Source organism: Rhineura floridana, chromosome 16 (assembly GCF_030035675.1).
Source record: "Rhineura floridana isolate rRhiFlo1 chromosome 16, rRhiFlo1.hap2, whole genome shotgun sequence".
Taxonomy (NCBI): domain Eukaryota; kingdom Metazoa; phylum Chordata; class Lepidosauria; order Squamata; family Rhineuridae; genus Rhineura; species Rhineura floridana.
In genome coordinates, this window is record NC_084495.1 from 37,304,273 (window position 1) to 37,329,252 (window position 24,980).

General features: G+C 44.5%; 1 protein-coding gene across 2 annotated transcripts; it reads left to right on the forward strand.

Annotated features, from left to right (window-relative positions):
• Positions 1 to 320: 320 nt before the first annotated feature.
• On the forward strand, positions 321 to 24,685 carry HPRT1 (hypoxanthine phosphoribosyltransferase 1). 2 transcript variants are annotated; one of them, XM_061599069.1, is made up of 9 exons: positions 321 to 590; positions 10,861 to 10,967; positions 12,555 to 12,738; positions 14,816 to 14,881; positions 17,342 to 17,359; positions 18,365 to 18,447; positions 20,445 to 20,491; positions 21,462 to 21,538; positions 23,651 to 24,685. In XM_061599069.1, exons 1-9 carry the CDS (start codon positions 438 to 440, stop codon positions 23,696 to 23,698), a joined length of 783 nt encoding a protein of 260 aa, XP_061455053.1. In that variant the 5' UTR covers positions 321 to 437; the 3' UTR covers positions 23,699 to 24,685. The 2 variants fall into 2 exon arrangements, with proteins under 2 accessions (XP_061455053.1, XP_061455052.1); XM_061599068.1 differs by having other exon boundaries at positions 500 to 746.
• Positions 24,686 to 24,980: the final 295 nt, after the last annotated feature.

Genomic DNA, 24,980 nt, shown 5'->3' on the forward strand with positions numbered 1-24,980 from the left:
AAAAGAGGCGTGTAAAGGGAGCACTCTTAGGATGCAATCCAATACATGTCTACTCAGAAGTAAGCTCCATTGGGTCCAATGGGGCTCACTCCCAAGTGAGTGTGTATTGGACTGCGGCCTTAGTCCCACTGAGCTCAGGGGAGGCTCACTTCGGTCTAAGCAGGCCCACTTGGCCGCGCCCCGTGAATAAGCCACGGCGCCCGAATAATAAATAAGACGCGGAAGGGTTTTTTTTATTAGTATTATTGTCTCCGTTTATGTGTTGGGATGGCGTTTTTGTGGGTCGATTTCTCTCGCGTCCCCTTCCTCTGTGAGGAAGAAGCCCCTCAGAAAACGAAGCCCGGCAGCCAGAGCCAGGTCGGCCTTCAGGCGCCCCTCAGCCGGCTCCTGTCCTGAGGCGAGGCCGCTTCGACGACAAGCAGGAGGCGGCAGCGGCCATGTTGTACGCGGCAGGCGAGGGAGCCGCGCGGCAGGCGGCAGCGGCGACGACAGGAGGGGGCGGCGCGGGCTGGGCTGGGCTGAAGCGGTTGTTGCCGCCGCCGCTCCTCCTCCTCCTCTCCTCCTCCTGGTTCTCCCCTTCGGAGCCGGCGGTAGGTGGCCGCACCTCTCAGGGGCAGCAGCAGCAGCGGCAGCAGTTGTAGGTGCACCCGCCGCCCGCGGGCCCCGAGCCCTGTGAGGAAGGAGCCCCCGGCAGCGCCATGGCCGGGCAGAGCGGCAGCAAGCCCGGCGGCAGCTCTTGCATCGTGGTGAGGGAGCGGCTGACAGACACCCGGGCGGGATGGCCGAGGGGAAGGAGGACGAGCGCGGCCCAGGAGCCACGCCAGGCTCTGCCTTGGGGGCAGCGGCGGAGATCGGCAACCGCGCCGGGCAGGGGGGCCAGAAGGGCCGCGGGGCATATCTAGGCGGGCGACACATATGGGGCGGGGGGAGGTCCTTGTCTGGGGGCGCGTGTCCCCCTTTGGCGCCGCCCCGAGGGGGGAGGGGAGGGGTTCGGATGTGGGGGAGGGGGCGTTGGAAGGGCCCCTCCCCCAATTGAAGGGTTGAAACGGGGAGAAGGGGTGGGGTCTCCTGAGGGAGCCTGAATTGGGGGGGACTTGGTGAGACACCCCCACAAGTCCCCCTCTCTGCCCTAGAAGGCGCGGTGATGGGGCGCCCCCCAAAAAGGGGGTGAGAGGCAACTGGAAGGTGATCTGGGGAGGCATTTAAAGGGTTAAGAGGGGACCGTAACTCCCCCCCGCCCTACACTGCAAAGGGGGTCGGTGGGGCATGGGCAGCCCCGTCCTCAAAGGAGGTTGGGGGTGAACCTGGGATGGGTCCGGTGGTGGGGAGCCTGTGTAAGGGGGGTCTTGAATCTCCGGCTCTCCCACTTTCTTCTAAGAGGGGTGATGGTAGGAATGGTCCCCCCCCGAAGAAGGGGTCAAAACTGCAATTGAGTACCACCCTTGCCTTCCCCCCCCAGGTTTTGTTGAGGGAGGTGGGGGGAGATGAAGGGCAACCCTGTATTTGGACTGAGATCGGTTTGGCTCATCTCCCCTTAGAAGGGGGCTGGTTCCGTTGGTCCCCCTCCCTGCAAAAAATCAAAATATGGGGTAAAAACCTGGAACCGGAGGGGAAATATCTTGTTACAAGAAAAACCTTGGAGGTTAAAGGGGACTTAATGTGAGCCACAGGTCCTCTTGGGGTATTAGGGGTGCCCCCCACAAAAATAAGGGTTTTAAACTGGAGTGTAACCTGGGAAGGAGGGGAGGGTGTGGTTAAGGGGAGGGAGTTTGAAGTTGGGAGGAGGGTTTCAGTTTGGACCAGGGGTCAGTAGGGTGGTCGATTGGGTGCCCCAAGGAAAAAGAGGTTTAAAATGAGAAAGGTGACTGTTTAGTTATGTTGAGGGATAAAAGGCTTAATTTGTACAAGCTCTCAGGACCCTGACCCCATGATCCGTTTCTCTAATATACCAGGGTTGATTCTTGGAGATACAAGACAGAAATAAAGAATGAGGTCTCTGGGCATATTCAGAGTGCTTTTATCTCTGCGCTGGTAGAGTGTGGTGTCGTGGTTCAAGTGTTATCTGGGCCCTGGGAGACCACGGTTCTTAGCCCCACGCAGCCGTGAAGCTTAGGCCAGTCACTGCCTCTCAGCCTAACCTACCTTGCTGTGTGGATAAAATGGAGAAGGAGGGGAACCATGTGTGCCATCTTAAAGGTCCTTGAATGAAAGGTGGGAAATAAATGGAATAATAAACAAACAAATCACAGCCTGTCATTATGTGAATAATTAAGGTTTAGTAGTAAGACAGATTTGATTGTGTTCCTGTAGTTATTTATTGATAATATTTATAATTCACAGTTTCCTCTCCAAACAGAGTCTTCCAAAGCAGCTAGCACAGGCTTACAAAACAATGAATAATCCAATCTTAAAAACCCAGCAACTACAACATGAAAACATATCAAGGCTAAAAACAGCATACAAACAAACCAATAACCATCCAAGAGAAATTAGAAATTGGTGTCTGGAGGCAGGAGCCAATAGGTTGGGTTCAGAAAGGACTTTGCTTTTGGATGTTGGATATGAGGTGGGGAAGTGAGGATTGTGGGGTTGTAGGAAATATGGTGTGTTGAGGTAAATAAAAGGGGTTCTCTGTTTGGCGAGTGGAGTACTGTATATCCTGACATTTCCTGCTGGGTTCCAGCTGTAAAGGGGCAGTTCTGTTTTTGTTAAGAGGTGGAGGTTGAAGATGGCCAGTGCTCAACGAGCGCCCTGTGAGGATGGATAAACTGAGCCTCCAGGACTAGGTGGGTGCCAGTTACTTGGGAGAAGATTTATTTATTTATTTATTTATTTGTTTGTTTCATTTTTAAACCGCCCATAGCAAGTAGCTCTCTGGGCGGTGTACAAAAGATTAAAAATACAGAAATACAAAATATCACAATAAATAAACAGTAAACAAAGAGATTTAAAATTGTAACATTAAACGCATTAAAATGCCTGGGAGCATAGCCAGGTCTTAACCTGGCGCCGAAAAGATAGAAGCGTCGGCGCCAGGCGTACTTCTTCGGGGAGGCTATTCCACAGTTCGGGGGCCACTACAGAAAAGGCCCTAGATCGAGTAACTGTCCTCCGGGCTTCCCGAGGGGTTGGTACCCGGAGGAGGGCCTTAGATGCTGAGCGAAGTGACCGGGTTGGTTCATAGCGGGAGAGGCGTTCCACAAGATACTGCGGTCCCACGCTGTGTAAGGCTTTATAGGTCAAAACCAGCACCTTGAATCTGGCTCGGAAGCAAATAGGTAGCCAGTGCAAAGATGAAAGGGATCAAGCGGTCTGCTAGACTGCATGCATTTGGGAATGAAAAATGCCTGTGGGAAATTTTATAATTGGATCAGGTTGTAAATGTCTTCAGGTTGTTTGTGTGTTGTGGGGTCTACATGGGCGGGTATAGCAAAGGGCTAAGCTTGTTAGGCAGCAGTAGGGAATCTTGGCCCTGGGGGCCAAATGCAGTTCTCCAGGTCTCTCTATCCAGCACTCAGGACCCATCTCCAAGCCATGCTCCTCCTCAAGTGCCTTTGCACAGCTGGAGCGTGTTCTTGAACTGTGATCATGGCTGTAGCTTGCCTAGATGGAGGATGGAGATGCGTAGAAATTGGGCCGGGTTTTTCCATGGCTGGAATGTAGCCTCTTCTACAAAGGGAGGAGTCACATCTGTTGCTCTGTCTGCCTTTTGCCTCTGGCCTCACCCACTGCTGGCATTTCACACACCCCTACACCCCCATGCTCATGAGGGAACGTGGCCCTGGGGCTGGAAGAAAGGTTTCCCACCCCAGCTGTAAGCCTCACAGTGTAAGGAGTCACTCTGGCGTGATCTTAGTCATTCTGAAAATAGAATTCTGAAGCATCAAAGTAATAATATTTTTAAGCTTGTGTGGTGGGAAGTGTGTGAGAGGTTGTCTGGCGGTGTGAAAATATTGCAATTAATATCTGTCCTCCTACAAAACTATGCAAAGCGTGCAACTATCCTCTCCTTTCTTTAAAATAAGACCCACTGAGGTCAGTGGTACTTATAAGGATATAAGACTGCAATCCTAACCCCACTTACCTGGAAGTAAGCCCCACTTATTTCAATAAGATTGAATTCTGAGTAGACGTGGTTAGGATTGTGCTGTAGCCCACACTGAATTCAGTGGGACTTATTTCAAGTAAGCTTATGTTCACCATGCACATGTTAAGATGAGTAACTTCCTGTTCAAGAGGTGTAGGTTTGAAGGGCATTTCTTGTGTGTGCCTTGACTTTCTTAGCTTGAACTAGCTATAGCTGGGTTTGATGCAAATATAAAAGACTCGAGACTGGTTGCTAATACAGAACATGTCAAAACTATTTACAGTTGGAAAAGGCTACTCCATAACCTTGATATTTTTTCATTAAATTAGCCCAATGGGTTACTTTCGTTTCTTTGAATAGCCAAAATATGACAGTGGATTTTGAATTTCAGCTTTTCCTCAGTACTCAGTATGCTTATTTTTTCCACCCCATCACTCTGTTTATTTTAGATTCATCTCACGCGTGCATGCATGTGTGTGTGTGTGTGTGTGTGAGAGAGAGAGAGAGAGAGAGAGAGAGATGGGGGCATAAGATGCTGTGCCAGCTTCCAGGTTTAGTAGGGGGAGAGAGGCATCGCCACAAGGCAGGGAGCTTCCAGGCCACCTCTGTCTGCAGAGGGGCATTTTTTATGCTGGCTTCTGAACCCAGGCCTACTGAATTGAGGCTCCTGGAGGAGACTGTACCACTGCCTGACCCTCAGTTCTCCTTAAGATGAGGTGGCGCAGAAGGCTGAATTGATCTACTGCTGATCCCCCTGTTCCCTCCATTGTATGCAAGTACCCAGAGCCAAGGTCCATGCATTTCTCCCATATGAGGGCATTGCCCCAGACATGGATAACACCCTTTCATCTTTTTGTACTCGGACAGGACTTCCTTCTCTGACAGATAGACAGAAACACTCATTGCAGTGGAACGGCCAGGAAAGTGTTCTTAGAGAAACCTAATAATGAACGCAGGCCCAAGATAGTTGTGTACAAGCCTTCGGAAAATCTGCTGTTTACAGATTGCAGCAGTATCTTCTGTGCCAGGACCAGTTTGGGGAAGGCTGTTCTGTGCTGAGTGCGAAGGTCTCCGTGGAATGTTAACAGACATTTTCAACATCTACTTGTCATAGATTGGGTTCAGCTTCTTTCTACCATGTGAGCATTAATAAGGTGGCTTAGGATTACGAAGAGGCAAAGGAGCCAGGCATTATTTCTTCCTCTTAAGGATGTAACGTGAAAGCAGGTCTGCCTTGCCTCTGCAGTCGAGTCGGTTGTTTGTACTTACAGAACATTTGTCAAGAGACTTTAATTCACAACAAGCAATTCTTTAGTTGTATGTTGCTGCTCAGTAGCATACAGAAGAGCCCAACATGCCTGGCAGCAAAAGTAATTTTTTAAAGAGCAAACCCAACACATGCATGCACGCACAGATACGTTTTGGTAAAGGGAGCATGTACCTTCCCTCCCTCCCTTTTACATTTTGTCAAATGTATCCCAGTACTTAAAAGGCTAGTCACTTGCTTCTGTTCACAAGGTTTTCAGTATTTTAGGCCAGGTTTTTACATATTAAACTTTGTGTGGGTTTTTTGGTATCTTGGAGTTGCATTTCTTTTAAGTGCTTGCAGCAGAGACTTGTGGCTTCAGTTTCATTTAAAAAAAACACAAAACCCTTAACTCAGAAAGATGGGAACTGAACACGTCACCGTAAGCCCTAACCATAAACATTATGGGATCTTCTTGGAGGGGGTTAATATATGGGATCACGGCCAAGTGGAATTCAGAATATTGCTCTCATAACTTAGCCTTTGGAAGCCAACTGTATTGCCCCGGCTGTGGGCTTCAAATATTTTAGGGTCGGTATCAAGGAGAACAACGAGGCAGACTCACGGTTTACTCACAAAGGAGAAAGCTTTATTGGGTACATATCAGGCATGCCTACCCAGCGGAACAGACCCAAGTTCTCTCACATAGAGGCGTTAAGGTCTGCACCCTGAGCTCACGGCACAGGCTCCTTTTATAGAGAAAATCTTGGCAAGGCATACACAATGACGGAATGCATCATTAGCTATATCTAACATCAAATCGGCACATCTAGACAAGGTCCATCATTAATCAGACTAGGCATCAAAGCTGCCCTATGCCTAATAGACAGTGGCTACTATCTCACTATCTTTGAAGTATCCCCGTCCCTTGATCTGGGGTGTCAAGGCACCTGATGGATCACCCTATTTACGTGAGAGGACACTGGTCTGGTGCCAAAGCACATCTTGACCTCTCTGTGCTACTCTTTCCATGGCGCGTGCCCTACTGTTAATCAGCACGTGCAGCCCATCCTTGGCACATGTAGCTCATTAGAGCTAACAGGATCAGTGCCAAGGCTACTGTACATCAAACGGTCCTTTCCCTCCCTACCAGCCTCCTATCACATGTGCTACCGGTTCTCAGCCCATGCAGCTTGTTAGTGGCTATCTAGATGAGCTTCAAAGAGGTGTTCTTGAGGCTACATCTAGCCTCCTCATGGATAAGGCCCAGCTGAGGGACATTGACTGTTCCGCAACCTCATCTTCTAACAAACTAGTTCTCTGGCAGGTGTCCAAGCTACAGAAGACAACATTATGAGCTTAACTATTAAATCTTACCCTCCTAAAGGCACTTATACATCTAAAAGCAATAAGGCAGCCTTGCATAATGGTTATAGCAATCACATACATGCCCCAGGGTATGCACCAACTAATCCACCCCCCATAAAATCTTAAACAAAGTTAGAAGATGAGACAGCGAGGTTCCTTGGCGCTGTTGTATTCTGCTGGCGTCTGCTTCTCCAATGGGGTTGGTAGGTTTAGAAGATGCACGTGTTGCAAAGCGCTCTTGGTTTTATTTTGGTGTTGCTGTTTGCAGTGTATTGCTGCTCCTGATTGTGAGCAATTTTCTCTCCACCCCCTCAAAGGTGCTGCTTCCATTTGTACTGGCACAGGCTTGTCATGTTTCATTAGACCAGGTGTTCTCAAACCTTGTTATAAGGAGATTGTCCCTTTGTTGCCTTCTTCCCTGCTACCTTCTCTGTGCCTCCTGCCATTTTGCATCCTGTATCTAGAACAGCCACTCCTACCGCAATTAATCAAGCCATTTCCCTCATTCAAGGTCCTTCTAAGAACCTACTTCTTCTTCCCCAGAGCCTCTCCCAAGCTACCTTCCAAGCCTTATCTTGCTGCCACTTGCTTCTCAACCCTTCCTCATGTTCACCGGTCTCCAAATCCTCCCTGTGCTCCTGTCTTGCCCATAACATACACTGGAAGAACAGTACATCAGTGGTGTGTTCTGTGTAGTGTCTAGCATTCTCTTGGTGCTAAAACACGTCTGTAGCAGGATTACAACTCCTAATCCAAAGATGAGAAGAGATTGTAGTTGCTGGGGAATTATTTATTTATTAATTAATGACTAAATTTGTATCCCGCCCTTCCTCCCAGCAGGAGCCCAGGGCAGCAATTTTCAGCTAGTGCATTTCTCCAGGAGTGAATATGTCTCCAGCTAAGAGAAACTAGGATGTGAAGGCTAGAGGTAGATAAACCCATGGGTAGCAGTATATATGTAAATCATTCTACTTGCTTTCTTGGAAGAATTCTGGTTGCTATTCCTACATGACGCCTAGCAAAGGAGGGTGAGGTGGGGAGGAGGAAACTCCAAGCAGTTGGGTTGTTAGGCCTTTGCCTGATGGACATTGTCAATCAGCTGCTGTCCTTGCATGCTGTGTATATGAAGCTTTGCTGTCGTATAGTTTGAGGATACAAGTCAGAAAATGGTGACCCAATCACCCTTGATTGGTCTCACTGGCTGTCCACAGCTCTGCAGGTTCTCATTGTCTTTCCCAGTCCTGAGATAAGAACATAAGAAGAGCCTGCTGGATCAGGCCAGTGGCCCATCTAGTCCAGCATCCTGTTCTCACAGTGGCCAACCAGGTGCCTGGGGGAAGCCCGCAAGCAGGACCCGAGTGCAAGAACACTCTCCCCTCCTGAGGCTTCTGGCAACTGGTTTTCAGAAGCATGCTGCCTCTGACTAGGGTGGCAGAGCACAGCCATCATGGCTAGTAGCCATTGATAGCCTTGTCCTCCATGAATTTGTCTAATCTTCTTTTAAAGCCATCCAAACTGGTGGCCATTACTGCGTCTTGTGGGAGCAAATTCCTGCAAATGTTAGTTCAGGTTCAGGGATCTGCCCTATATCTTCCACTGTGAAGACAGATGCAAAGAATTCATTTAGCTTCTCTGCAGTCTCTTTATCATTCTTTAGTACACCTTTGACTCCCTTATCATCCAAGGGTCCAATCGCTTCCCTAGATGGTCTCCTGCTTTGAATGTATTTATAGAATTTTTTGTTGTTGGTTTTTATGTTCTTAGCAATGTGCTCCTCAAATTATTTTTTAGTATCCCTTATTGTCTTCTTGCATTTCTTTTGCCAGAGTTTGTGTTCCTTTTTATTTTCTTCACTCGGACAAGACTTCCATTTTCTGAAGGAAGACTTTTTGCCTCTAAGAGCTTCCTTGACTTCGCTCGTTAACCATGCTGGCATCTTCTTGGCCCTGGTGGTACCTTTTCTATTCTGCGGTATGCACTCCAGTTGAGCTTCTAATATAGTGTTTTTAAACAACTTCCAAGCATTTTCGAGTGATGTGACCCTCTGGACTTTGTTTTTCAGCGTTCTTTTTACCAATTCCCTCATTTTTGTGAAGTTTCCTCTTTTGAAGTCAAATGTGACCGTGTTGGATTTTCTTGGCAATTGGCCATTTACATGTATGTTTAATTTAATAGCACTATGGTCACTGCTCCCAATCGGTTCAACAACACTTACATCTCGCACCAGGTTCTGGTCCCTACTGAGGATTAAGTCCAGGGTTGCTGTCCGTCTGGTAGGTTCCATGACCAACTGGTCTAGGGCATAGTCATTTAGAATATCTAGAAATTTTGCTTCTTTGTCGTGACTGGAACACATATGCAGCCAGTCTATGTCCGGGTAGTTGAAGTCACCCATTACTACCACATTTCCTAGTTTGGATGCTTCCTCAATTTCGTATCTCATCTCCAGGTCTCCCTGAGCATTTTGATCAGGGGGACGATAGATCGTTCCCAGTATTAAGTCCCTCCTGGGGCACGGTATCACCACCCACAACGATTCTGTGGAGGAGTCTGCCTCTTTTGGGGTTTCGAGCTTGCTGGATTCAATGCCTTCTTTCACGTATAGAGCGACACCGCCACCAATACGTCCTTCCGATATAGTTTATATCCAGGGATAACCGTATCCCACTGGTTTTCTCCATTCCACCAGGTCTCCGTTATGCTCACTATATCAATGCTCTCCTCTAAGACCAAGCACTCCAGTTCTCCCATCTTGGTTCACAGGCTCCTAGCATTAGCATACAGGCACTTGTAAGCAGTGTCTCTCTTCAAGTGTCTTTGGCACTTGTGGTTTGGCCTGTGGTAATTTTGCCCTTCTGAATTGATATCCTGTGCCCCTGCTCTCACAATGCCTACTTCTAGGCCTACCCCTTTTAAAATGTCATCATTTCTTTGGTCTTTATTGCAGGGGGGAGGTTTATTCCGAACTGGACCTTCCTCAGCTCCTGTCAGGTTCCCCGCCCCCACCAGTCAGTTTAAAAGCTGCTCTGCCACCTTTTTAATTTTAAGTGCCAGCAGTCTGATTCCATTCTGGTTCAAGTGGAGCCCGTCCTTTTTTGTACAGGCCCGGCTTGTCCCAAAATGTTCCCCAGTGCCTAACAAATCCAAACCTCCCTACACCATCGTCTCATCCACGCATTGAGACTACAAAGCTGTGCCTGTCTGGCTGGTCCTGCGCGTGGAACCAGTAACATTTCAGAGAAAGCCACCTTGGAGGTCCTGGCTTTCAGCATCCTGCCTAGCAACCTAAATTTTGCTTCCAGGACCTCACGGCTGCATTTCCCCATGTCATTGGTGCCAACGTGCACCACAACCACTGAGTCCTCCCCAGCACTGTCTACCAAACTATCTAAACAATTGGCGATATCCGCAACCTTTGCACCAGGCAGGGAAATCACTTTGCGGTCTGCACACCCATCACACACCCCACTGTCTATGTTCCTAATGATCGAATCACCCACTACAAGGATCCCTCCACCCCCCAGAGATATATCCTCGGCACGAGAGGATAGCTCCTCATCCCCCAAGGAATGGGTCCCTTCTAAGGGATCGTTTCCGTCTTCCTCAGCTGGATGCTCTCCTTCCCTGAGACCATCGTTCTCCATGATAGAAGAGCTATCATTCTTGGAGTGGGACACAGCTATAATGTCCCTAAAGGCCTCATCCACACAACTCTCTGCCTCTCTCAGCTTTTCCAGGTCAGCCACCTTGGCCTCAAGGAAATGAAGTCGTTCCCGGAGAGCCAGGAGCTCATTGCACCGAGAGCACACCCGCGCCTTCTGTCCAGATAATTTTTTTCTTAATGTTATTTTTATTTAACTGTTTTCATTGTTCATTATAAATGATACCCCCCATCCCCAAAGCAAACTGCATAAACCATATATGCATTAAAATATCTGTTCCTTTGTCTTGAAATAATTAACAGCATAAAAGCCACACCCTGAAATCTTTTAACAGGAAATGGCGAAGCCCCCAGGACCTCACTTATGCAAACCATACACTCTGGCAACGGATTCTAGCTTTGAATTTTGGAGTAATCCCAGATTATGGGACGTTTTTGCTCTCTGCAGGGATATGTAGTACATTTGTATCTGACCTCACTTTTCTGTTTTCCTTTTAGATTGGAGATGATGAACAAGGTTATGACCTAGACTTGTTTTGCATACCAAAACATTATGCAGAAGATTTGGAAAAAGTCTATATTCCTCATGGACTTATTATGGACAGGTTTGTTTGACTCCCAGGATTATTCAGAAATGATTCTTTGCATGCAAGCCTCTGCATACTTGCTTTAAAAAGGTTTCTTTTGATGAGAGTTCTTGCTCCTTGTATGTAAGGAGTGCCAAGTTCACTCAGCTGGGGTATATACAGTATAAATTCCCTCTGTATATAGACTGTAAAGGCAGTAGACATGGAAGGGAACATCTCTTGTGCCAGCAGAGCAGTGCTTTGAGGGGAGCAAAGGCTGCTGGATGGTACCCTCATATATCCTGCACCACTGGCAAACAATTAGCAGTTCTGGACCCATGATAACTTGTATTTCTGCTTGCTACAAATAACATGCAATGTTCTTTTATCTAGAGAAAATCCCCAGTATTAATGTATAAACTCTTCTTCCTGTGATAGTCTCTAGGCAGCTGCATAGCTGTTGAAATATATAATACAATATCTGCAGCTGTATAAACATCTTCCTAATAAATCCTATAACAGTTCAAGAAAAACTAACCAGGAGCAACATCCTTGTTGCTAAAATGTGTGACTAGTGATACTGCAAGAGAAGCAAGTTGAGTATCAAGCCTAGAGGTATTCTTTCTACGTTAATGAGAAAATGACTATCAGGATGAAGTATAGATTAAGAGTGTGTGTGTGTGTGTGTGTGTGTGTGCTTGTGCATGAACAGTAACGTAGTTCCCTCATTAGCATGATGGTATATAAATCTTGAAAGCACAATTTTTGAAATGCGAACAACATTCTACTCTCTGCTGCCTTGTTTCTGAATGACTAAGGTGCCTTGTTGGTGCCTCAGTTATCCAGGCTGCAAGATGCTTTAAGAAGTGAATTAAATTTATCTTCTGAAAACTTGTGTGCTTCGTATCTTTTGAAAGTTGTCCAGTAACTAGGCAAAGATAGAGATTTGCTTTGGCACATGCTGCCCTATAAAATCAAGGGAGTTTGGCAGTGCTGCTATTAGATTAACCTTGACAAGTGAGAAAAAGCAGAAATGTCACTGACCAGTAAATAGTCCTGTTCCATCAGACGGGAGATAAATACTATATTGGGGAAAAGGCACTGTTTGTTTTATCTTTGCATGTATGTTTACCAAGGCTGGGTGGAAGCCTTGATATTAATGATATATGCAGCAGGTGATGTATCATCATCATCATCGTTTGAGTCCCAAGTCCTTCAAGGAGTGTCTTACCTGTTGCCTGCCAGTCCAGGCGTTAAAACCTGCTGGGGAGACCCTTCCCCTGATCCTACCAATGAGTGCTGCTTGTAGGGCAGTTGTGTGGGGCAAGGTCTTCACTATTGTGGTGCCCCATCTGTGGAATTCTCTTCGTGGAACTATAGCTGGTGCCCTTCTTACTGATCTGACTGTTGTTCTTTTGAAAGAATATTTTTATCTGGTTTTATACTATTTCGTGTTTGATTATGTCATTAATTGTTCTTATGATATATGTCAGGGTTTTCCCTGGGATCTCCTTCGATGAATGCTGGTTTAGAAATTGCACAAATACATTTTTAAAAAAAATACATTTATAGCATGTGCCAATGCTGGGCCCGGTATAGCAAATTAGGTTGTCTCTCTTTCCACAGAACAGAAAGATTGGCACGCGAAATTATGCAGGGCATGGGAGGGCATCACATCGTAGCTCTCTGTGTACTTAAGGGGGGCTACAAGTTCTTTGCTGACTTGCTGGACTATATCAAAGCCCTGAACCGAAACAGCGACAAGTCTATCCCTATGACCGTCGACTTCATCAGGTTGAAGAGCTATTGCGTAAGTCTCTCTGCGAGAGTTCACAAGTTTTGGCTTGGCTTACTAGCCAGCCGTAATTTATAGCCACTGACCCTTCTGTAACCTCAGGTCCTCTGTGTGTGCCAGAGACCTTGGGGGAGGGTTCCCTGCCCCCCTCTTATTGTGCTAAGCTTTAGAGCAGCCCGTGCTATTTCTGTCTGCTTCAGAGCATAGCACAGCCACGAACCCTTGAAGCCAGAAGCAGGAAAGGGACAGGCGAGCAAGGTGGGTTGCCTGCTTCAGAGCTGAGTGAGATGAAAGGGGAGGGCAGTTTCTCATGTCATCCTGAGTGGAAGCCGTTGCCAGAGGGCACAAAAGTAGGTTAGGGAAGGTGTTTTAAATCTGACTTCATATTATTACCTATCTGTGCCTAAAAGTTATACAGGTAGCTCAGCAAGAGGACGTTTTATTAAAAGTTTGGCCACTTTGTCCATTTCAAGCCAGAATATGAAAATAATAATAACAACATTAGTTGCTTTTTTCATGAAAAGTGACCCAGAATGATTTACAAAGTGATACAAATATTAAAACCAGAATAAATATGAAATCATGCTTAAATCTTAGGGAAAGACAAATGAGATTAGACCGTAGTGCGAAAAGGTGTCTGGATACTAACCTTTAAAATATGCAGGTTCCTGGGGCTGCAGTACGAGAAGCAGGGAAAGACTTAGGATTTTAGAGTGAAAAACTGACTTCTGAAGCTTCATAATAGGGCCACTTCACACAGTATAGTTGACAAGCTGACATCATCCGATACAGTGACACCACACACACACGCACACACTCAGTTACACAACAGAAAACCTTGATTGGCTGCAGCTTTCCATTGTGGGTACTGCAAGAGTGCACAGTCTAGGACTGCTCTGGAAGTTGTTATTTCAGAAGCATCCACTATTAATTCACCCTTCAGTTGATTTCTAGCTAGACATCGGAGCTATAGAAGAATACCCACTGATATCAGACATTTAGCTGAGACTTAGGTCCAAGGAGGATAATTGTTTTGGATATTATGCACTTGGGTTTATTTTTTGTTTTTAAAGTTTTTTGGCATTAAACATTTCTGTTTTACTTCAAAAAATGAAAAGGTGTTGGGAATTGTTCAGTGTAATATTTACCATTGAGGAAACAGAAAATACTTGGAGTTTAAACTAAGAATTTCAAAAGCACATCTGGAGTATATTATTTCTGTGATTTGAGCATTGGACCTGTGTGATTCCTGTCTCCCTTACCTACAGACCTGATTAGAGTACACAACAAGAGTGGGGGGAAATATGTGGAAACAACTAAATTGGAAACATAATTTCATAATTTGGTTGAGTTGACTGTGAAATTAGCAATTAAATTGTTTACAGAGTTTAGAGGGCTGGCATTAGAAGGATTTAAGAATCTGGGTATTGACACAACATGAGTAGTAATAGTATTTCTTTTTTAAAAACACAAAAACAGACATCATGTTTTTGAGGCAATCTTAGTTTGCCCTGTTTGTTAGAAAAAGCACGACAGCTTCCTGTTTCTTTTTCTCCCCCCCCCCCCATTTTTTGAAAGACAAGCTCTGCCCACATGGAAACACAAATGCTTTCTTAGGTGTTCTGTATCTTTCCATGCTGATATATCCTCATATTTAACAGTAATGAAGATCTATTTTCTGTTGCCTATCGTGGCACCCTCCTCTCTGCCCCCCACTACAGCCCCAGCCATTCCATTTCCCTGAATTGGTGCCGTTATAGACCATTCAAATAACAGGAAATGTCGCGTCTTCCAGACAGACAGCTCTGTGTTCCACTGTGTCCAGGAGTGATATTTTATGGTTATTTTTGAGTCAAGTTGGGGGGGGCTGCTGTAGGGAGTAAGAGCAGGAGGGGGGGCTTTTTGTTTGCAGGATTAAGAAAATATTCCTCTTCCTCTGTAGTGCAGTGGGTGCTGCCAGCCAGGACTTACAAACTTTTTTAAAACTTCATTTTTTCAGAAGGGCTTTTGGTTGGTTGGTTTTTGAGTGTGGTGAAGATTTAGTTGGTTTTTATTATTCTTACACTTGCTTTTCTTTCCCCTCTAAAATTAGAATGACCAGTCGACTGGTGATATAAAAGTAATTGGTGGGGATGACCTCTCAACCTTGACTGGGAAGGTATGTCATAAAAGGGCTGTGAAGCACTTTCGTAAGCTACTAATTTTTCAGCACCAATTAATTACGCTTAAAAACAAAATACAATTGAATGTTGTCTGTTAAGTGCAAATAAAGATGCAAGTGCCTGCACTGTGTTGCAAGTAGGTCCTCTTTCCCGGCTTTGTCAGAAAGTGTGGCTATATTTTGCATCTGCGCAGTTTGTGCATGTGGTTGTTTTTGTCCCAATTAAAAATAATTTGTTTTTCTTATGTAGCTTTCACAGCCTATGCTAGTTAGTTCCATGGGGCCACATGTAAGTGGTCCTGAAAGCACTGCACTGGCTGCCCGTGAGCTCCTGGGCTCAATTCAAGGTGTGAATACTAGCCTATAAAGACCTAAATCAGGGACTGGAGACCTCAGGCCTGTGGGCCAAATACGGCCCTCCAGGCCTCCCTAGGGACTCTCTCTAGGGCATACCACCTTGCTAGTCACATCCCTTCTCTCCAAACCACACCTTTAGCCAACCCTACTTTGCACCCTGTGAGTGTTTTTGCTTGTCTAGAATGTGTCTTCCAACTCTGATAATGCGTCTTGCTTGCCTAGATGGAGGATAAAGAGGGAGGTGTGAATAAGTTAACATTTGTTTCTCCACCCTCTTTTATTCCTGGCCCCAACCACCACTGGCATGAGACCCTCAAAGCATTGGGTAGAAGGGAATGTGGCCATTGAGCTGAGAAAGGTTCCCCACCCCTGCCCTAAATGGCTTAGGACCAAAGTACATAAAAGATTCCCTTCCCCATATCAGCCATCTTGGACCCTGTGATCAGCAGGCAAGGCCTTGTTGTTGGTGCCGCCACCGAGGGCTGCCTAGATGGCACTGTAACTGTGTCAATTTATGTGGCAAGAAATGTCTCTCAAAAGCTGTTGCAATATTCTGTCATGTCTTCACTCTCTTGGGTTTGCCTTATAAACATAGCTGCTTTTCAACGCACACAACTTTCATTGGTGTGTCCAACTGTATACAAACATAGATGAAAACCTGTGCCTTGATCTCAGGAACCATCATGCAAAATTTGGTTAAAACCAGTGCAGTTTGAAAGGCTAAGTTTGGTATCTTGATTCAAAATGGCATCCATCTGTTTCCAAACATAGATGAAAATCTGCTTTATTACAATATCTTAAGAGGTGTCCAAAAGCATAGCACACAAACAAGTTTCCAAAACATATAGTAGATGAAAAGTTTATGTTATAACAATAAATATTAATGCTGGCGTGACTAAGGATATAAGGAAAAAAGCATACAGAATTGTTGATTCACTTGGCCCCTCTCCCCATTAACAGTTACCCATCTGAAGATCTGCTCAAAGGCAGTCACATATTTGCATTTCCGTTCCCTCTGCAGGGCCGCAGTTAATTGCACAGTCTCAGGCAGCCAGTTTTGTATTTTTAGGCTTCAGTCCTTTATTATGCACACTTAACCTAGGAGTAAGTCACATTAAACTCAATGGCATTTTCCTCTGATGAGGTAGACTCTCTAATCTACAAAAGCTTGTGCTCTAATACATTTGTTAGTCTTTAAGTTACCACAAAAGATGGCTTTTTTCTCTCAGATGTATAAGATTGCATTGTAAGCCTTGAGGTTCTGTCTGTCAATTGATCACACAGATGTTGCATCCAGGGCTTCAGCTGCTCGCTTGCAGCCTCCCTGCTCTGTTTTGGATTGTGGGGGGATTCCACTTGAAAAATCTTGAAAAGACCGAGTATTCCCCGTTCTGAGTTCCAATGGGGCACTGATTACATAGGAACATAGGAAACTGCCTTCTACTGAGGCACAACATTGGTCCATCTAGCTTGGGATTGTCTACACTGGCTGGCAGTGGCTGTCCTCAGTTTCAGGCAGGGAAACTCTCCCAGCTCTACCTGGAGATGCTTCCAGGGATTGAACCTGGGACCTTCTGCATGCAAAGCAGGGGCTCTGCCACTGAGCCAGGGCCCACCCAATTTTTAAAAAGTTCTTTTGATGAATGTTGAGTGTTCTTTGTTAGCCCATGAGAAGGTCCCTAAACCAGCCCCCAAATGTCAATGAATTAGAAAGAACAGAATGCTGCACATGGAATACTTGCTTTGGAACTAACAGGTTTTGTTTTGTTTTGTTTTTTTGCTCGGTTGCAAAATTTTGATTGTTACATTGAGATTAGTACTTTATTTTTAAACTACAACTTTCAGTGTTGAGTCCAAAAGAATGTGCTAATGAGCTCTAGAAACTTGAGTAATTTAACCGCAGGACACAATTTTGTAGCCTTTTTCTGCTGGTTTGTTTCATAGATGATGCATCTGCTTATATTGATGCATTGGTTAATAAGGGAAATATGAAATGAAAAACAGGCATCCTGAAAAAGTTTGGGTAAATACAAGTTGGAAACCAAGTGCTGACTTAAAATTACTCATGGCTCTTTCTCTCTCTCTTTCCGTCATTCCTAGAATGTCTTGATCGTGGAAGTAAGTACAACAGTTTGCTTTTCCCTTTTTAAGGAGGAAGGGCGGGATATAAATAAATAAATAATAGGGGTAATGCTGGAGAATCAGTTGCAGTAATTAATCTTACTGTTTCATTGCAAGTAACACAATTTTACTGCAGAATAACAATTTGCCGCCCTGGGCTCCTGCTGGGAGGAAGGGCAGGATATAAATCAAATAATAAATAAATAAATAAACCATTCCTTAGCTGCAGTGTGGAATTGAATTCCCTCCCAATAAAAAGAATTTTAAACACCTAAGCCCCAGTCCCTCATATGAGCGACTGCCATTGGGGACACTTTTAACTTGCATGCTGATTTTTTTACTACGAAAATGGATGGCCAAGAATGTATTGTTGAACGGATTATTGTGTTGTGACTTAATTCTGCTGGAGCTTGTTAATATTTTACGCAAAAATGTTTTTGTTCTTGGAAGACCATGTCAAAGAGATTATCAACTGTTGGTATGTCTGTCTGCAGATATGTCCCCTTCATTATTTTTACCTATGATAATGACAGACACAAATGAGTATGTAGTGAGCCTGAGTTTTATTTAAAGCTGTATGTATTATTTGGCCCAGGGGTTCCCAAACTCCCCGCCCATGGACCTCTTGAAATTTGCTGAGGGCCTTTGCAGACGGCTTAATGATTTTTCCAGCTGTTGTAACAATTGCAATGCACTGTGCTGGATGCTGTAGGATCTTTAAATTTTTCTTTTGTATTGCTTCTTTCATTTCTTATATTGCATTTTATTGTATTACAATTTGCATCCCATAGAATTCAAACTGTAATATAGTAAAACACAGTATAAGAAACGAAAGAAGCAACAAAAATGCAATCAAAAACCAGTATGACTATTGAATGCAGACATGCCACGGACCACCTGGAAGAAGCTTGCAGACCACAGTTTGGGAGCCCCTGATTTAGCCAGTTATGAATCTCAAAGAGTTACTTCTCAAGGCTGTTTTGTTTTGTGTTCAACTGGCAGGATATAATTGACACTGGTAAGACAATGAAGACTCTTCTGTCTCTGCTTAAGCAGTACAATCCAAAGATGGTGAAGGTAGCCAGGTATGTTTTAATTGCTATATGTGCTACATTTTGCTTTTTCAAGAATGATGAAACACAGTGGCCTGGTTACATATCTTTTTTAATCCCTTTGGGGTCAGTTATGCATAGGAGAGTTAATACTTCCATGGTTGGGGGTGTTAATTTTCACTGTGTAGCTTGCTCCATTTCTAAAAGTGGGTGTTGATTATTGCTCTTGTGAAGAATAGGCACGTGCTGTCAGAAGTAACAGGGTCTGTGCTTCTGCTGTTCAATATTTAACAACAAGGAGAGCTGATTGGAGGGAAATGGTTTTATTAAAAGGTTTTCACCATTTTGTTTTTGATCTAAAATGTCATCTTGCATCACATACCTTGTAAGCATCTATGTTTTATACGTAGGAGATCTTTAGCATTCTTACTACAATAACTCTTGCATCCTACTCAGGACCTAGCATTAATTCTATTTTTTCACTTGCGTTATCAGGATGACTCTGCCTTCCTAAACAAACTTCTTTATTGGCCTTGCTGTAATTGACTTCCAAGTACTGTTTGCCTTGTGGGCTGCTGGATTAAAACAAAGAGATAGAGAGCCTCAGTTCTCCAGAGCTAGAGAATCCCTGCATATTTTTGGCAACTTTCCAAATGTCTGCGACATTGAGAAAGCCAGAGGAAACTGAGGTGGGGTTGATGTGTGTCCAGAGAGGAGGCGCTTGCCTCTTCGTAGGTCTAGAATAACTCTCTTTAATACTTGCCCAATTGAAGGGGTACGCTTGGAACCAGGGCGTGGAGGACAGCCTGCTAAGGGGAATGATTTCTAATGAAACATGGTCTTTAAGTATGCTATGTTAGCCTTCCAACATGGGAAATTCACATATTATTTGCCCATGCAAACCAACAAGCCGATCAACTTGACTTTTTAATTTATGGATTGCATGCCCCTTTCACGATAAAGGTGCAACCACTGAAGAGGACTGTTTATTTATTTATTTATTTATTTTATTTCATTCCATTTCTATACCGCCCTTAGCCAGTGGCTCTCTGGGCGGTTCACAGCAAAGAATAAAATACAATACAGTAAAAATAAAAATCAGATAAAATCACTAAAAACATACAACTTGAGCATTTAACCACTTGGAATAAAATTAACTTGACAATAAACATAAGCATTATGACTAGAGATAGGCAGAAGACAAGAAAAGCTTCTTAGTGGTTTCTGTTGCCATGAAATTACCCAAACATTTCTATTAGAGGTAACCTCTTGGGCTGGGTAGTTCTGGAGTGACTTTGAGAGGGCGAGGCTGATAATAGACTGGCGGTCTCTGAACATGCTCTGGTATGTTGGGGAGGGCCTCTCCTGCTGTCCACAGTATATTTTTAAAAGTATAATGTAGTTGCTGAGAGCCAGCGTGGTGTGGTGGTTAAGGTGTTGGACTACGACCTGGGAGACCAGGGTTCGAATCCCCACACAGCCATGAAGCTCACTGGGCAACCTTGGGCCAGTCACTGCCTCTTAGCCTCAGTGGAAGGCAATGGTAAACCCCCTCTGAATTCTGCTTACCATGAAAATCCTATTCACAGTGTTGCTATAAGTCGGAATCGACTTGAAGGCAGTCCATTCCCCATTCCCCAATGTAGTTGCAAAGAAAGTGGTTCCTGGATCAAGGTGTGTAAGTATCCCTTTCTGCTAGCAGTGCAAGGGCCTCGGCAGGGAGGAGACACCACAGGCCCAGAGCTGTGACATGTTCTGTTTCCCCTTCTGTACCACTGAAGGAGATAGAGAATAAGGACCTTTGGGTGCCTGCTCCTCTTCTACACCATACGTCAAAGAGCACCTTAATACTCACTCTGTAGAAAGGCTCCTCCAACTGTCCCTCTAATCCTGACTTGGCATTTACACTGTGATATAGGAGCAGAGGGCAGGGGCAGAGCTTAGTGGCTTGTCAAGCAGCCAGTGTGGAAGATATTATATGGACTAATTTTTACCCACAATTCACTTGTTTTCTGGGGTCTCTTTAACAGCTTGTTGGTCAAAAGAACGCCTCGAAGTGTAGGATACCGACCTGACTGTAAGTGAATTTTATGCAAGAGTTCAATGCATCTTAAAACACACATTTTTAAAGCACTGTAAAAATCCCTATATTCAGATTGCGAGAACAGAGATGAAATTTGTCTGAGAGGAGTTGTTAGACTAAAGAATGGCTGGAATGTTATGAAACAGAGAAGGAAGGATAAATAAAGAGAGAAAACAGTTGTAGAAGATGAAGCAGAACACGAAGTAGGTCCAGATCAGGGAAAGTGACCCAGCCTTAGGGGATAGTTACCGTACTTTGTAAAACAAAACCACCACCACCACCACCAATTGTTTGCTTTATGTTTAAGAAGAAATAATTAGAAGGACTTAAAAAGTAGAATGGGTAACAGTGCTCAGAAGTAGGTCGCAGCTCTGTGTTCGTTGGGGCTGACTCCCTATTAAGTGTGTTTGGGATTGCATCTTAAATTTAACCCTTCTGCAGTATTTAACATACTTTCAGTGGACTGTGTGTTCCTACTCATTTGGGGACTCACCATCCACTCCCCCCCACCATTTTTGGGCATGGTATAATTTTTCTCTATTAAAATGTACTGTTTTTTATGTCTTCCTGTTTTATCCTGTTATCACAAAGGTTATTACGTTTTTAAACAACATTGATAAGTTTGATGCAGCATTATCAGCTAAGACATTTGTCATGAATGGTCCAAATAATGTAACATACAGTAGGGCCCCGCTTTACAGCGCTTCACTTTACGGCGCTTTGCTAATGCGGCGGTCTCAATTAGACACAATTAGACTAAAGCCCCACTCATACAGCACTTGTTCCGCTTTTATGGCGGTTTTCGGGCATCGCGCGCCATTCTATTCAATGAGTTCCGCTTTTCAGCGGTTTTTGCTTTTCGGCGGGGGTCCGGAATGTAACCCGCTGTATGAGTGGGGCCCTGCTGTAGTTGTCCAAACTTTGCCTAAGTTTATCACATTGATGAATTCTGGTTCTTTTTCAGTTGTTGGGTTTGAAGTACCAGACAAGTTCGTAGTGGGATACGCTCTAGATTATAATGAATACTTCAGAGATCTGAATGTAAGTAATTAACACAGGGTGTCTTGTTTAAAAATGGGAGAAGGGGTATCTTTCCTCTCCACCCGCCTTGATCTGTACTTCTGAGTACCATTCCTTTTGCTGCTGTTAGCGATGGTTAGAGAAATGCTAGAACAAGCAGAAGCAGATTCTGCTCAAGACAACAGTGAAGGGGACCTGCTGGTCAGTCATAAACTCTCTTTCACACCAAACACTTGTTGACTCCCAAGCAGCCTTATTAATCTGACACCCATTTTGTTCTTGTGCAGCCCCAGTTCCATATTACTGACCCATGTCGTTAAATGTAACACTTTCCAAGAGAGATGGACAGAACCAGGTGGCTCGAAGCAGTTCCACTGGGAAGAGCGGACCATTATAGAAACCACTGAGAGTTTACCTATGGGGCTGGAGGGTGGGGAGAGTGGCTGGGGTAGCCTGTGGCTTGAAATGCTATTGTAGCCTAGCTGATGCTGGTGTTGCACAGGATCATATATTTGTGGCTCAATGTAATTAGTCTAGATTGACAAATTGCTTATGAGTTCCATTCCTGTTGAAAATGACAGAAGAGGAGTCCTGCAGCATCAGAAGAGGTCCATCTAATCTGGCATCCTCTTTTGCACGGTGCTCCCAAGATACTTCTGGGAAGTCCACCAGAAGGGCCTGGAGGCACTAGCCCTTCCCTGCCATTGCACACACAGACACACAACACACCTTTTGGGTGTTAAATAGTTTTTGTTTGCACTTGCCACCCTGGGCTCCTTCAAGAGGAAGGGCAGGATATAAATTCATCAAATATTAAATAAAATAATAATACTCAGAGGTGTACTGTCTCTGAACTTGGCTTCAATGATGATAATTTCAATTTATATCCTGCCCTTCCTCCCAAAAGGAGCCCAGAGTGGCAATCAACTGATAAAACATCTTAAAAACATATGATAACTAATAACTGCTGGTAGATCTCTATTAATTTTTCCTAATCTCCTTTTAAAGGCTTCTAAAGTCTGGCCACCTCCGTTATCTTATGGCAGTGAATTCAGTACATTAATTGTGTATTTTGTGAAGAAATCCTTCCCTTTGTGTCTCCTGAATCTACTGCCAATCAGTTTCACTAGGCGACCCCAAATTTCAATAGTATAAGTGAAGAGGGGATTTCCACACCATGGATAACTTTATAAATCTCTCCCATGTTGTGTTACCACCACCATGTCATCATATTTTTCCTAAACTGGAAATAAGAACAGAAGAGGGTTTTTTCCCTCCCACTGCTATGTAACCTTGTCCAAGGTTTGCAGTCGCCTGCTTCCACGCTAAAGCAGAGCCATGGTCTTAGACTAACAAGGTCCAAGCTTCTCTCAAGCGTTTCTGCTACTGTGAAAAAAATCTGCCTCTCCTTGAGTGGTACATTCATAAACATTCATTAGTCATGAATATTACCCTAAAATGTGAAATGCTGCTGTTAACTGGGAAAGGAGTAATTCAGAATTAAATACATGATGACTCATGAAATTGCTTTTATAACTTTCAAGAGTTGGAAGTTTTAGATTTTAAAAAAAGATTGGAAGGTTATCTCTTTGGGAATCAACTCGCTGAATAATTCATGACTACAGGGAATAGCACTGCTTAACCTAGGAGTCATTATTGGCTGATAAGATGGTAGGTTTATGAGGAGAAAGCAAAACAAGAACTCCAAAGCAATTGTGTCATTAAAAGGGATGTATAACTAGGGCACAATGTTGGTAAGGGCTGGGCCCCACACCGTTAGGGGTAAGGAATGAATTTTGCCCTCATCACAAATGGCTCCCCCACTCACTTATATGGGAGAATGATAGTGGATGTGCCCTGCTTGAGGTCTCCAGTGGGGTAGAGGCTGTCCCTTCTGACCCCAGTGTGTCTCAAAGGAGCAGAATTAGGTCTTCCCCAGCTTTCTCCCAGATTGTATCCAGTTCACCTTGTTCTAAAGCACCTGATGAGAGCGAGCTGCCTTGCACTCTTCTGGGTCCCATTTCTTGGTCATACTATAAGGTACCAATGACTTGAAATAAGTATCTGCAGAATGTTTCTTTCCCAGCTCTTAAGTTTCTAATCCACACAGTACTTTTATTTTCTGTGTTTCAGCACATCTGCGTGATAAGTGAGACTGGGAAACAGAAATACAAGGCATGACAGCGCTGGTTCCACTGCACCAGCTACAAGAGTTTGGCGCTTACATCCAAAGGGTCCATTTTCCATTGCCTTCGGCTCTGGCCACCAGCCTAAAACTGAGGAGTGCTCCAACCTTGTTGTCATTTGCTTGCTATAACTTATTGCATGTACAGTATGAGGACCTCGTCTTGTTCACTTACATTTGAGAAGCAAATAGAGGGTGCAGTTGTGCATTTCTCTCTTTCTCCCCCCTTTTTAAAAATTTGCACTATGAATCCACTGATTCTAGCTCCTTTCCTGATGGAATTTGCTATGTGTTGGACCCAAGTTTAACTCTCCAAGATATATTCCCCCCCCCGTCCTTTAAATTTCATCAACTCAGAACTGAAATTGTTATAAGTACTGTAAATGTATAAGGCATTTTAAGATGGGAGATCTATATTAGTAATATTTTTTTAAAAAAACAACTAATTTAAGTTTTATATTGTAAAGAAAGCAGAAACTGGGGTGATTATTGAATAGCTGCTCCAGGGAATGGGGGTGCTATACTCTATGAAACAGTGCTCTCGGAGGAGCATGGACAATGTTCTGCTAAACCGCTTTCTCTGGAGTTGCCTTACTTGCCTCTTACAGGAGTTCTGAGCAAAAAAAAAGCCATTTTAGCCTGAAAAGAGAGCAAGTGACAAAATTGAACGTTGACACAGCCACCAAGCCTTCCACCTCCTAAGATTAATGGCACAATCCACTAGGAACTTCTTCCACATGAGCCCAATAGAAGAAAATAGGGGTTTATTCCTGCAAAGGTTGCTTCCTAGAAGCTCCAGGTGGGTTTCATCTTAATTTTCCTTCCCTTCTCCATTGGCTTAGCAGAATTGCCGTTCAGATCTAACAGTCTGTGTGTATTTTACATCAGTGAAAAACAATTGTGATGTGTCTGTATGAAGTGCACAAAACCAACATACTTTAAAATAAAGGCTGTCTCTCCAAAGGCAGCACCTGACAGCTTCACTGGTCTCTTTCGTGTGTATGAATGCTGGTGGTGCACGTCTCCCGCCAACAGTTGCCTCTTGTTCCCCTCTGTCGGAGGCAGCAAGCCCTGTGGGCCAGACGGCGATGCTGCTGAGAGCGTGACACTCTCCACTAGATGAAACCAGTGCATAACCAGAGAACAGATAGGAATTGCTCTACACTGGATGAAGTTTCTGTGTGGTGGGGAAAACCATGTTCAGCTCTGGCAAAGTAAAGCACAAAGATGAACTGTTCATGAAACACCCATGTGTGAACGAGCAGAAGATGCTTTGCA

Excerpts from the sequence above, each read along its gene's own strand:
- HPRT1 (XM_061599069.1), top strand. The coding sequence starts at position 438 with ATGTTGTACGCGGCAGGCGAGGGAGCCGCGCGGCAGGCGGCAGCGGCG. Across the intron at positions 591-10,860 it reads TCTCCCCTTCGGAGCCGGCG|ATTGGAGATGATGAACAAGG; the intron begins GTAGGTGGCCGC and ends TTTTCCTTTTAG. Across the intron at positions 20,492-21,461 it reads TGTAGGATACCGACCTGACT|TTGTTGGGTTTGAAGTACCA; the intron begins GTAAGTGAATTT and ends GTTCTTTTTCAG.